We start from the raw sequence: 14,597 nt of genomic DNA on the forward strand, positions 1-14,597 counted from the left end.
CCTTCACGCTGAAATCTCCCTCCGAAATATCGACAAAAGCTGCAAAGAACTACCTTCACCTCAGGGAGACAGTTTTCTTATTTTCGGCTTTTGAGGGGCCGTATCCGAAATGGCACGAAATGATAGAAATTCACAAATCCCAGTAAGTAATCCTGAATCAAAAAATTTAAGATCATATGAATTACCCTTTTTGTTTTTTTTTTACTCCGAAAGCTAACTAGCCAAAGTGCTATTAACAACTCCTTAACATTTCAATGTTTGCCCTTTTGGAAAGCTGGAAATTAACAAAACAATAACCTTTTTCAGAACCTACAAAATAGCATTTACCGCCTCTTATTTCTCGCCGCAGAAGAATCCTAATGGAAGTTCCATCAATGTTCCTTCCACGATGCTGACGCTTAGCGTTACCGCATGTTGTGCCGTGGCTATGTAATGCATTGCGTTAAGAAGTTGTGGTCATTTAATGCATTTGCACAAGTTGAATGTTCCTCCATTATTGGCACGCGCTAATGGTACATCTTCTCCGTCGTGGTGGCGGAATAGGGGGATAGAAGTGTGCAATAACTCTCGTCTTCCCCTTCTGTACTCTGCGAGGAGAAGACGCCTCCGGCCTCGCGGCAATAAAGGCACTGCTGACGGAGGCTGCCGTGCCTGCTGACGGAGGCTGCAAGTACCTGTGCAAAACATGTCGCATTAAAATTCTCATGTTGCAGCCGAGCGCACAACTGGGTGTTTTCATCTAGCGCAGTTAGGAAGTTGGATTCACTTCCTGATTGGTGCTATTTGGGTCTTCTCCCCGAGCATCATACACCTCAGTCTTGTTCTTCGCCTTAGGCGATGCTTGCAAACCTTTTGTTCGCACAGACAGAGGATCAATCCATGAATCAAAGATATTTTGAGATCCATTTCTTCCCTGTTTTACCCTCTACCCTGGTTGAAGTTGCAGAAGACGCATTTATTTTCCAATGCAGAGAGTTGGGAAACTTAAGAGACCTGAGAGGAAGGACCATTTTCTACAACACGCCTTTTTCCTTTTTTATTTTTTAAATTCCCACTGTTATCTATCAAGGCCTGTCTGCTACACAGTGGCAAACAATTTCATTTTTCACAGGGAGACCTGGGGGAGTTCAGTACATGTTGTTTTTGTTTATAATGAACTGTATTTTTATTCTTCATCACTATATAAAAGATAACAAGGTGTCGGGCGCGTGTTTTTTGTTTTTCTTTTCCAAATTGACTCTTTGGTTAGCCAAAATGCAAAAGTATAAGTTCAATTTCCGACAGGTGCTAAACACCGGTAACAACATACAGTTTTACTCCTGAGCCCGAAGCTCTTTAGAATTTAAAAACCTGCTTTATTAACAAGCTCTTTTTATTGGGTCCTTATTCAGAAACACTAAAATCTCATGATGCATTACATCCATTAGTTAGTCCTCCCTAACTGCCCGAGACCTGGCTATGACTTTGTATAAAGTTGTGTATAAGGTTCATTCATTCATTCATCCACACATTTGATCACATGGCCACATATAGAAACATACGACCATTCGCTCATTCACATGACTGGACAACTTTAGATTCTCCAACGTACCTCCATCATGTTTTTGGACTTTCGGCGGAAGCACATGCAGCACACATACAACCCCCCCCCCCCCCCTCGCCCCTGTCGGAAAACAACCAGGTGCTGCGAGGCAAAGTTTTACTTACAAATCTATGTCATAAAAGATGAGCGTGTCAAAGCCCCCGAGCAGTGTGTGAGGTTCCTCCGAGTGGGCATTGAGCACATAAACTCCTTATGTAGCCGTTATCTAACGCGAGTCGAGCCATAACTAAGATCAGGGCCAACAGGGTTGCTGTCTGAACAACAGTGTTTACCTATTTCTCTCCGCACACTAAAAAGCATGTGAAGAGAACACGAAGAGGCCCTGTGCTTCTCCTGCACAATAACATTGACTATTATTCTGACGCATTATATAATAATGAATAAGTCCGCTTTTTGGCGATCACGAGGAATCATTTGCAAATGGAATGGCAGACCGAACCCCTGCTGGCTCTTGCGGTACATTTTCCTTTTTTTTTTTTGTCTCGCTGCATTTTAATGTCAAAGTGTGGAATGGGAAAGTGTTTACACCGGAATGCCTGATAGTATTTAATGAGCTGCTTAATGGCTATATAATGTTGTGAGAACATTTTCTTATCAGAACTCATCGAAAATTCAATATATATATATATATATATTGTATATGTGTATATGTATACATATATCCACATTTATATACACACACACATTTATACAATACAAATACAATACAATATATGTATATATATATATATATATATATATATATATATATATATATATATATGTATATATATATACACATATACACAAACATATATATATATATATATATATATATATATATATACATATACATATACATATATACATACATACACACACACACATATATATACATAAACGCACACGAACACATAAATATACAAATATATAAAAAAAGCTGATATATATTGTAAATATGCATCATATATATATATATATATATATATAAACACAGGCCTCAAAAACTTAACATAATGACATTAACGTCCTGCATTGTAAAGTATATATTCCTGTGTACTAAAGTATGACATCATCATTTCATTGCAAATAGCAGCAAATTGCATAACTTCCTCTCTCATGTATCGGTTTTGCGGCTCTGCTGAGTCTGTTGCTCACTTTCAGCACGAGACGGAGTTCTGGAAAACTGCAAAGGCGCTAAATGAATCTCAGCGCTCTATTTCGACAACTGCAGCTACTGAAGAAACGTCCCCCTTCAACCGCTGCACCGCCAAACGGCGTAGAACTGTCATTGACCACTGTGGCATAAAGCTGTCAAGTGCCCCCTGTCCTTGTTTGAGCCTTTTCCTCAGGTGTGGGAATTGAAGGGCCCTCATAATCTTAATTGCATTTCAGTAAATCCACAAGTTGATGAGAGAATCTATTCCCTCATCAATAGTCGGGAAATTGAAAGCAAGCATTGTGTGAAGCAAAGGGCTGATCGAGGGATAGGCAGGGAGCTAATTAAGATTGGTGGCGGGAGCCGCCTCTCAATTTTCCGCGAATAATCTCAGAAGATTTCAGTTGCTGGTAGGAGACACGTCCCCTGTATAAACCCTCCGGAAATCCCAAAATGTGCAGTTCTCCCTCCCGCCCCATAGCCAGCGAGGGAATGCCAGTTTCTCCGTTATCAGCGTCGCCTCTGTGTGTAAACTGTGCCAATCAGATTCGCTTGTTCCTCCTTGCTTCCAGCCGGTGTACCCATATTTGATAACGCGACGGGAGAGCAACCCTAACCATAAACTCAAGCCAATCATAACCAAAGTATTCACACCGATGATTTAATTGATCCATCCATCCTTTGTCTACCCCTTATCCTACTGAGGCTCGCAGGAATTCTGGAGCCTATCCCAGCTGTGATTGGCCAAGAGGCGGGGTTCACCCTGGATCGATCACGGGGCCACATAAAGAGACATACAGGCGTTCAGACGCTGGACCATTTTAGGCTGTTTTTTCGGATGGAAGCCGGAGAGCCTTGAGGAAACCGTGCACGGGCACGCAAACTTCACACAAGAAGGCCCTGCTGTGAGGCAAAAGTGCCCACTGCCAAATTATCATCATCAAGCTCGGTCATCTTTGTTCTCTCACATTTGATGGCGAAGGATGAAGTTGTTTAAAGTATTGAATATTCATGCGTCTTCAGGGTATTTTATTTTGAAAAATTGTCACTTGAATCAAGTAAGTCAGCAAGCCGACCCTTGCTAAAAAGGCTGGCGAAGAAATGTGACCGGAGAACTTATATGATGATGAGACACCGCCGGAGGGTGTATTTAAATGAAAAAAAAAACTGGAGTCCTAGTAAGACGGGTTCATCGCAACTGGTGATTCATTCCCCGATGAAAGTGATCCCCCAAAAAGGGATGGAAACACTACCTTAAGGGAGAACAATGATTTCAGCAACATCCGCAAAGCTTTTTTTTGGACAGATGCAACAACAACGGCCCTGAGTTGGATCGTCTCTCGGCCTCGATCTCTTGAACCACAACAGCACAATTTATTACTAAATTAAAGACGATAGCCATATAATGAGTGCCGGTTTCGACGGGGATATCAGCTGCGTCTCCTGCTTTCACCTTCGAACAAATCACCGTTTTCCGATAAGTAAAGAACGTGCATGCGTCGAGCGTGACCAACTGACATGTAAGGGAGGTGCTGTTGTGTGACGAATAAAGGAATCCATGATATTATCCGGTGAACTGCCGGTGAGGACAGTAAAGAGAAGGCTGAAATGAATCAAATAAATCTCACTTCCCCTCGGACAGAGGGAGGCTTTATATTTTGCCATGAAGAATATGATGGAAGTCGAAGCCACAGGCAGTGTTTTGCCATGTTAGCGGCACCGCGGGGTAACGCTGAACATTTATATAACAGCATTAGATTTCACCACAAAACTCTGTGTGATGCCATTAAGGTGAGGGAAATGTCTTAGCAGTTCTACTGTCCCTGGGCAGGGAAAAGACACTCGTCTAGTTCTGCCGGAAATTTCAATCCACTTTTTTTTTTTTTCCCACCAGTCCTTTAATAGAACAACTTTCAATAATAAATAATATTTCCAATTTCCTCATCATGTTTTAAAACCGGAGAAGACCTTAAAGTACTTCTGCCCGAACCGGAAGAATGATGCTCTCATTTATTCTAATTGTGCAAATCGAAGCCGCCTTGAATCCGTTCTGTCAAAAGCTAAGAGAACATTTTCAAACTCGTGTAATCATCTCGGTGCTGGGCACCTATGCAATTTTGCAGCATGAAATCAATGAGAGGAGTTAAAGGCCTGCAGGCAAATGGGAAAAAGTCAGTTGATTTATTTCTTTTTTTTTTTTGCCTTGCAAAGAAACATGTTTATTTTGATTCAACCGAGACAGTCTTCTTCTCCCGTGAAGCCGGGGGATGCGGTGATGAGAATCATTTGTTCTATTCATCCTCCCATTAGTGTCTGCCCTGCTGTGCAGACGACTATTCTGTAGCGCAAGGCGAGGTTAGATTGTCATTACATTACTGCGCTCCCCATAGAGCTCTACAAACCCCGTTTGATAGAGGAAGACACACGCGTTCATATAGAAATTGCCCCCCACTGGAATCCTCATAAGCACTGTTTGCTACATCCCCGCAGATCGTGATCCCCGGCTCTAAGTTAGTTTGCGTTCCCATTTCTTTTTCCGAAAAACTACAGCCCCGGCCCACGACAAATGCTGCTTAGTGTAAGATAAATATTATCTTCTTACTTCGAATCAAAGAGCGAGACAAAACTAGCCGGTGGCCCGACAAGAGGGGCGGCGAGATACTCGAACACCGGAAGGGGCGGTTGTTACTGTGGAATATGTCATTTATTTCTCCAGAGGGTTTTTTTTTTCCACCGATACCAGTGAACCACAATAGTTAGTGGCTTGATCTATTTATTTCTTGTATACATTTCAAAGCTATCATTGCATTGTCTCAGCTAGAACCATCCAACCATTGGTTGGCGCTGCTGTTAATAGTAGTATGACATAACTGGGCCTGTCCCTCCCGACCCTCGAACCATCACTGTCGGCCGTAATGAGCTGGGATGCGTCTGAGGTTTCTGCACCGGTAAAAGTCAGTTCTTTCCTGACCGCGTTGGGTTTCTGCAAATCGAAAGAGACGACTTGCATTGGGTATTTGGCGCTATATCAACAAACTCTGACTTGACTTTGGCCATACAGTACAACGTGAACCGTGAACTCGATGAACTTTTTCGGGCAAAACAATGTACGGCCATATCCTGAAGGAACCGCTTGTACATATTCGAAACTCAAGGGAAGGCAGTGTCCGTTAGTACCAAGTTTATGAACCGTGTAATCTACACAACTATCTTCTACTTTCTTTTCTTCGACAAAATAAATAGTAACATTATGTTCCCAAAAGGAGCCCAATTCGCCAACAATGTTATCAATAACAACATTTTCTTGAATTTCACAGAACGAAAACGAGTATTTATTTTTGTGGTAGTTGGGAGGGTTTTTTTTCAAATCTTTGTGTTTGGGGAAAAAAAAAAACAACAACTAATGCATCATAATAATGCATGTTGTCATTAATCGTTAACACACCCCTGTGATAATACTTCCCCATTTTTCCTATCACCGTGATGAAAAAGGGCTTTTAGGAAATAGCTGTGAAACGAGCGTGCATATGTTCCCCGGTAAACGCTGCTTTTATTTTTTCTCATTTCTATTGAGTGGAGTCTTTTGTTATGATGTTATTCTGAGGGGTTTTATTTTTTCATTTATGAAACACTTCGTAAGACACGTGTATTTCTGACCCGAGATGAGGTTAATTTACCGCCTCTTCTTTTCAAACCGAGGACATTTATTCCGTAATAGAATGCAAAAATGGCACATATGGTAACGCTAACAATAATAATGGCTGTGCCCATTTGATGCTCTTGAATCAATAAGTCTGCAATAGGTTTACTTCACAACAGCAGGGACCCGACAGCTTTGGTATGCAAATAGTCTCATATGCTATTTAATCCACCTGTTATTTATTTATCCTTTTTTGCCCATTTTGAAGGCCTATAGCACCGCATTGTGTCGTACAACTCATAAAATAAACTTTACTTTTATGATGTTGTGTAAGGGTTTTCAGGAGCTTTGGGTTTTTGATATCTGAGTTTGTCTGCATTTCTTCTGAATATGACGAAGAAATTATTTCACAATTTGGTTGCTGGAGATAGAAAGAGGATTAGCAGTTAAACTTAGTACAAGGCTAACTTAATGAAGAGGATTTTATAGTTATTGCAGGAATACTGTAATATCCAGCTGCAGACGAGTATTTAGTTTAATTTTAAGTGATGCCCAGTCATGTTTTAAACTATTTAGAGAAAAAGTTTGCGTGATTTTTACATTTACTTTCAAAAAATGTTATTTTGTTCGGACTGTTGCAGAAACATTACAATATGTTGATGGACTAATGCTACCATATTAAGGTTGACGGTGTTATTTGTCATTTCTTGAATACTACTGTAAAATTGTGCCAATGCAAATATGCTAATCTAGTTATGTTTCTTTTCATATTCAGTCTAATATTATTGTCATTGCACAACAAATTCCAATGTTAACAAACAAAAATATGTATCATGCTTCACTGTTTTCTCTTTTTAGTTTTTTTTTTTTTGTTATATTTTTTGCATTATCCCCCCCTCTGGCAGTAGCTGTTTCTAAAACACAAGGAAGTCAGAACACGAGTGCTGGATGTGTCGGATCTGATTTCACAGGGTAACCCTGAATATATCTGCACTTTTAAGTTCAATTTGCATTCTTTAAACAGGTCACCTGCGATCGGTCGTAATGAATCAAACCACCGTAATAACACGTCCCATCGCATTGATGAACCGTGGACTTTGCGAGTTCACCTCCAACACCACCCATCCTCGATGACCCTCCGGCGACATCGTTCCCATCCCGCTGACACACTCTTTAAACAGATGTTGTGGCATTGCTGCGTATCGCCGTCGTAAGGTCGAGGCCTTTTGATACATTTTCCTGAGATGGCCGCGCTGTAATTGACCTGATTACTGTTCTGCGGCCGCGGCATTGCCCTCGCCGTGATGAAAAGTGCGGGGGTGGAATACGATTTAATGAGGGATTTTACTAGGTATACCACCAAGCACTGGACAGCACGCTTGAGATATCCAGCCTCTGTGTTATGTTAATTCAGCACTGCAAGCACTTTTATAACAAGTGCAACTGAATCCCACTGTGAATAATATTTTATAATTGCCCAAACTACGGCCTGAGTTTTGAATGACCGGGAGTGGTACTTGGGGTGTCATGCACGTTCAACTCGGTAACGGGATTACCCAGAGCTTGTAGACAGTGCTATTTGGCTTTATTAAATAATTTATGTATTTATAAGAGTTAATGCACTCTCCACTGGACACGCGAGCTGCCATTAACCTCCATCCTAACAACAAATCCGACATTAAAAGGTTGACTGCGGTCGGTCGGGTCCCCAAGGTGTCCCTTTTCCCTCGCTTGGTTGAAACCAAAGTAATGGCTATTTTGATTTCCTTTTTTTTTTTTTTTTTCTTATTTTGACCCAAGAGTAATCAATTTCCTGTCTCTTGTTTCCAGGGAGGTCTGCCGTTTTTACCCAACAACCCACAGATCTGGTGGTGGTGGCGGGCCAGCCGGTCACTCTGCCCTGCTCCATCCCAGGCTACCACGGCATGGTGCTGTGGCTGCGAGACGGCATGGCTCTGGGTGTAAACAGGGATATGTCAGGTAACGTCAAGCATTCGGATTTAACCGGCATGTTTTCAACCGGCCACGTTATTTAAATACATATATATCGCACAAGTAAAGCTAATTTTTCTTTTTTCTTTTTTATTTATTTAACCTTTATTTAACCAGGAAAAAGTCCAGTTGAGATTAAAAACCTCTTTTACAAGGGAGTCCTGGCCAAGAGGCAGCAATAAGTTACAAACAGTTAAAAGGAGCAATTACAACTTAACAAGTTGAACTCTAGTGATATGAGTCTGGTTTTAAAAGCATTCAGTGAGATAAAATTAGTGAGTTTCCAGTATTTTCAAAGTAAGTTCCATGCAGTGGGGGCAGCATAGGCAAAAGAATAAGAATAGGAACAACTTTATTTATCCCAAAGGAAATTGTTGTGCAAGAGTTTTCAAAAGCCCTTTTCCCTAGTTCTGTGTGGGCAAAAGGGACATAAAGCAACAGTTGAACATTTGATCGCAGCGGGTAAGGATCAACAGTCCGCCTTGTGACTAAGTCACAAATTTAGGAGGGTAGCACCCCGAGCATGGCCTTATAAATAAAAGTGTATCAATGCCTCAACCTTCTGGTGTACAAAGAAGGCCATCCAACCCTAGAATATAGTTCACAATGATGTGTTAGCAATCTACAATTTGCTATGAACCTCAGTGAGGCATGATACACAGTGTCGACTGTTTTAAGACTTTGAGCAGAGGCTATCATGTACAACTGATCACCGTAATCTAAAATATCTAAAAAAGTAGCAGTCACAAGCCGCTTATTAACATTAAAAGAGAAACAGACCTTGTTTCGAAAAAGGAACATTTTTTCTCTTGTGATATTGCGTGTGAAAACAAAGTTAAGAAAAAACGAGATCTGAAAACGATGTCAAAGAGCAAACCCGATGTAATGATTCAAGTAGAAATAAAACTGATCATCCCAATGATGGAACGAGACGACTCGAATAAAAATAAACCCAGAAGTGTCATATATCACATTGTCATTCTATATAACGCCACAAGTTATGTTTCACAATAATGAAATTACAATAGACAGCTGAGAGATTCTCAAGGATTGGAAAATAAAGGGGACTAAAGACGTGTCAGGCGATCTTTAGAAAACAGTAAAAACATGCAGTATGTTCACTAGAGACCATAAATGGTGTAGAAATGTGAAAGAGTGAGTGAATGATTGTCTGACTTTATTGTGATTAGCAGGTGATCTGGCTCAATGACAGCTGGGATGAGCTCCAGCTTGACCTACGACCCCAAATAAATGGATGAATGAGTGAAAAGATTAATCGTCGGTTACTTACATTTTTATACTTTTATACAGCCCTACTCATGGTTTCAGGCGAAAATCACTTTAAAAAAAAAAAAAGGCCTCCAAAAAAATAAGTTTCAATGAACTTGATGCGTTCAAAGCTCTGGCTCAAAGCAGGAAAAAAAAAAATGTCTGGCAATGAAATCAACAAGGTCGAGATTCCACCCAACTGTACCACTATTTCAGCTTTTGGCATACGAGGACAAAAACATTGACTTCTAAATAGACCGGGGTTAGAAAGATTAAAACAAATTAATTCATGAATTAATTACTTTCAAAAACCAGTATTTTCACAAATGCAATGGAGAAAATTGAAAATTGAATCTTCATAAGTTTATCTGAAAATTATATGCCGCGTTGAAAATGATGAAGATTTAATGCGATACTATTGATGGTGGCGACGCTATTTTGGAACAGAAGATCAGCGCGTCTCCCTGGTGTCCTGCCTCTGACTTTCCACACAACTTACATATCCATTTGACGATTTTCCTTTCTTCCGACGCTTCAATGTGCAAATGAGACACCGTTAAATTAAATATGTGCACATTTGTCTTCATTTCTGGGACGGATATCTACACAGTTTACACAACCTGGTTCAAAGTTGTTTTTTTAAGCGTATTTAGCATGGCGCTTTTCTGAATATCTCTTATCGCTTTACACATCATAAAACACAGTCATGAAAAATACATTAATAAATCTAACATGTCTTCGGAATAAAATGTTCTATACCACAGGCTATGACTGATATGTGAACAAACCCCTGGGTGAGAGCTGTCAGAGTGTTGCAGAAGTGAAACTGGGATGTTTACCATCTGTAAATGCTGCTCGAGCAGATTTATGACACAGAGGTGGAGAAAAAAACAGTTTGGAGAAGACTTGTTTTTCATCAGATTCGCAAAAACACAAAGCATATTGATTTCAGTCTCGCTCGCGAAGGCCGAGAACAAATACGCAACTTCTGCTTTGTTTGCAAGAAACCAAACGCCTTCGTGGCCCTTAAACCCCGAGATTAGTGACGCTTCAGGCAAAAGGGGATCTCAGACGTGGGAGCAGGAATCTCACGTGCATGACGCGTTGCTGGTTTAAATCCTGCAAGCTGACGTACGCGAGTGTGTGTGAAGTGAGGCCAACTTGCTCCTTTGCACCACCTGTGTTTGTTTTAACTGGTCTCCCAAGTGACTTTTTACTAGTATTCTATTTGTTCAGTAGGCACTGCAAATTGCATGTGAAAACTACTTCTAGAATTTCTGATTTGTGACATACACCGGTTTAAACATATTAAAAAAAATCATCCATCAGACTAGACATGAGTCTGTATTGTATTCAAAATTCTCGATGGCGCAGCGTTATTGTTATCTCGGGTAACGCTGAAGGTTTTTATGAAGCTAGAAGTCAAGGTTCTGCCTTGGTGGCCTTTGTTTTCTTTCCTTTTTTTTTTTTTTTTCGTGTCGCCATGAAACCGCGTCACTCACTTTAATGAGCGGACAAGTAAACGTCTATGTAAGGGGGTTTTTCTCCGCCGCTGTGGTCAAGAGCTCGGTCACGGGAGAATTGCAGGGTCTCCGCAAATGAATACAAAATATGGTGTGGTTCTGCTCCACATGAAAGAAGTCCTGGGAGAAAGCTTTTTATGAAATACAACTACACGAATAACATTGGACTGCATTTTACCTCTTACTGAGTCCTGTGATTGGACTGGACACATTTTCTGCTATGTAATACTGCTGTGTAATACTAAGAGAGTCTTTATTATTGAATATTTTATCCAAAATATTATCTAATCAACTACTGTGCGCATCTGGATCTCATTAATAACACATGTGGTCTGGGCTGCACATGGAGACAGTCACTGCAGCGCCATCCAGATAATATTATCATCCTTTTGTAATATCACTGTGGTAATGTGAGGAGGGTCAGAAAAAGTCGACTTAACAGTAGGGTTACACCCTGGGGACAAACTAAACTATGCCAGAAGTAAGTGTAGTCATATTAAACTTGAAAAGTACAATGTAAAAAGTACAAAGCACAATGTATTGTTAAAAAAAAAAAAAAAAAAAGATAATTAAAAAATGTAAAATATAAACAGATGTGATATTATATATACTATTATATGAAATGATAAATCTTACTAAAAATGATAACAATAAAGCCAGATTCAATGCCATTTTCATACAGAATGATGGCAACTATGTGTAAAATATGTTTTTTTGCCATAAATGAGTTAAGTTATTTTGTACTGATTGTATCTATATCTATATCTATATCTATATCTATATCTATATCTATGTCTGTATCTATATATGCAGGACTGTCTCAGAAAATTGGAATATTGTGATAAAGTTCGTTATCTTTTGTAATGCAATTAAAAAAACAAAAAAATACTTTTTCATGAGATTCTAATATTTTGAGATAGGATTTTTGAGTTTTCTTATGATGTAAGCCATAATCAGTAATATTAAAATAATAAAAGGCTTGCAATTTTTTAGTTGATTCGTAATGAATCCAGAATGTATGACATTTTTGTTTTTGTAATTGTGTTAGAGAAGATAAAGCACTTTATGACAATATTCTAATTTTCTGAGACAGTCCTGTGTATTCATTTATTTCTGTGTTTGTTTAATGATTATTTTATTCATTAATGTATTATTTTTTTTTAACGTATTGATTTAGTTACTTTTTTTATTTAGTTTGGTTATGTGTCCATTAGTTATTCACCTATCTATTTAGGGTAAAGGTTAAACCTTAAATGATTTACTCTCCCTGTCTCATATGTGTGAACAAGCGCTAAACATATTCACTTGTTTTGTCGAGAAGGAGTGACATCTTGTCAGTTCTCTTTTCAGAGTAAAAGTTTAGTTGAGGCTACGACATAGATCAGTCAAACTGCAAGGAGCAGCTCTGCTCCTCGACATATGAATATATGGAGAGGCTGCTCATCAGTATGTCCAGCTGGGTTAAAAACACGTCAATGCCGGAAAGTTGTGATGTCTCTTCTGCTCTGGCAGATGGTTCATCTTGTTTTGCTCTTTTTCTGAACCACATGCGACTTCCTTTGCATCTCTTATATTTCCTCAGGTTGTTTTCGGCGAAAAAACTCAAGCTGCCCGAGTAAATCGTTTTTTCTGCCGATCGGCTCTTCCTATGTTTGTGCAGCGGCGGACTAATAAACATCGTGCCTCATCTGCATCTGTTTAACACTGAGGGTGTGTGAGATGGCATTGAAACATCTTTGCGCACCGCCATGCAGACATATTTTAGCATGTTAACATGATGCTTTCCCCTAAAGACACCATCTGGCTTGGCCTCTTTTCTTCGTTCCCATTTTGTCAAAAGCAGTGTTCTCCAAATTGGGCCTCGGAGGACAATTCTCTACCATTACATCTATTCTCACTCACTCCGGGGCCCTTACGCCGGTCACACGGAGAGTGGTAATCAGCGGGGCCCCCGGGGCCCGAGGGTTACTAAACAAACATCATTGTTGACTATGTTGAGCGGGTACGCGGAGAGGACAGCGGGTCAGGATGTGTGGGCACAGCGAGCGGTCCTTGTGTTTATGTTCACCTGCGCTTGTTTGTGCATGCGTGGGTCCGTGGCGGCGTAAACGGCACTTCTGTCTCTCAAGTGCGGGTTTGGAAGCGAGAGTGTAATTGGCCAATTCACCTGGACAGGGTGCGAGAACATGCCATCGTGATTTTGATGAAGAGCTAAAAGAAAAAGAAAAAGAAAACACAAATATGTATGTATGTATGTGGAGGTTCTTAGTCTGAAAAACACATAAAAATTGAGATCCAGGCTGTGGAAATCTTGTTTGTTTTTTTTTTTCCTGAGCTTTCAATCTTTTTTTAAAATAAAAGGCTACACATGACTTGTTTTTGTTATTTCACGCAAATAACGCATCTCGAATTTGCGATAGGAGGTCCCTGGCGCTGTGGCGACAAGAGGCTTTTCTGTGCGGAGGTTGGACATTCTCTCGCAGGTTCCTATAACATGCAGGAGGTTAATTTCGAGACCCTAAACTGCCCAATCTCTTGCCCGCTCAAAGCTAGTATAAGCGAAATCGTTGAATGAATGAATGAATATGCAAGATATAAACTGCTTCTGAATCAACAAACTCTAAAAGCTCCTTTCTTTGGAAGCAGACTTTTTTTTTAATGTAAGACAACATAGCATTTGGTTTAAATAGGCATTCCTCATAAACACACATGTTGTCACTAACAACATTTTCATCATTTTCAATCAGAATTTACGGAACTTGATATTCAATCATCTGACATTAATCTGAGCAGCAGCTGCTTTGCCGTCCTGCCTCTGGACATCGAGGCCTCCTTCCCCTCCAGGGTCGGGGAAACCATATGCACCGCCCTGTCCTGGTTTGCTCAACAGATGCTGCGGTTTGATACTCCCGCTCCCCGATCCGTGAGGCAGCTATAGGTTGGAATAAGTCCAGAGGAAATGCAAATATGTGTGCGGTTTGGGCCTTCGTGGATTTCGTTCCCTCAGTTCTTGTTGACAATTGGTAGAAGAGACGAAAACATCCAAAAAATAAGATGATCAAAATCATCACTTGCCCTCCTGAGATGAAGTAATGACCTCGCCTGAGTAAAACAAAGATATTAATACATATTTATATACAAACATCTCCAAAATAATTGGCCAACCCCTCAGACCTCTCTCCCGCTTCCATGACAGTCAAATCTTAAAAATATCCAAAAAGATCTTCGCAGATCAATCCCACATCTTACAGCCGGCCTTCGAGTGGCTCCCCTCAGGTCGCGGATTCCACTGCCAGGCCTGCAAAATCCAGAGGAGAAGGGCAAACATGCGGCCCCGAGCTGCCGAGTCTAATGCTGCTCATGATATATTCATTATATAAATGCAGAGCGCGGCTTACTTCACAGTAACTTGGACAATTCTGTACTGAATAG

General features: G+C 40.3%; 1 protein-coding gene across 1 annotated transcript in view; it reads left to right on the plus strand.

The window, feature by feature from the left end:
- LOC147226621 (kin of IRRE-like protein 3) overlaps positions 1–14,597 on the plus strand; it is a 212,739-nt gene that overhangs the window by 126,014 nt on the left and 72,128 nt on the right. Inside the window, exon 2 of the mRNA XM_086160977.1 lies at positions 8,212–8,361. Coding sequence (XP_086017103.1) covers positions 8,212–8,361 — 150 coding nt within the window. The remainder of the gene's footprint in view (positions 1–8,211; positions 8,362–14,597) is intronic.

The sequence above is a fragment of the Fistularia commersonii genome, chromosome 15, assembly GCF_037954325.1.
Source record: "Fistularia commersonii isolate RoL2024-O1a breed Wild chromosome 15, RoL_Fcom_v1.0, whole genome shotgun sequence".
NCBI classification, from domain to species: Eukaryota; Metazoa; Chordata; class Actinopteri; order Syngnathiformes; family Fistulariidae; genus Fistularia; species Fistularia commersonii.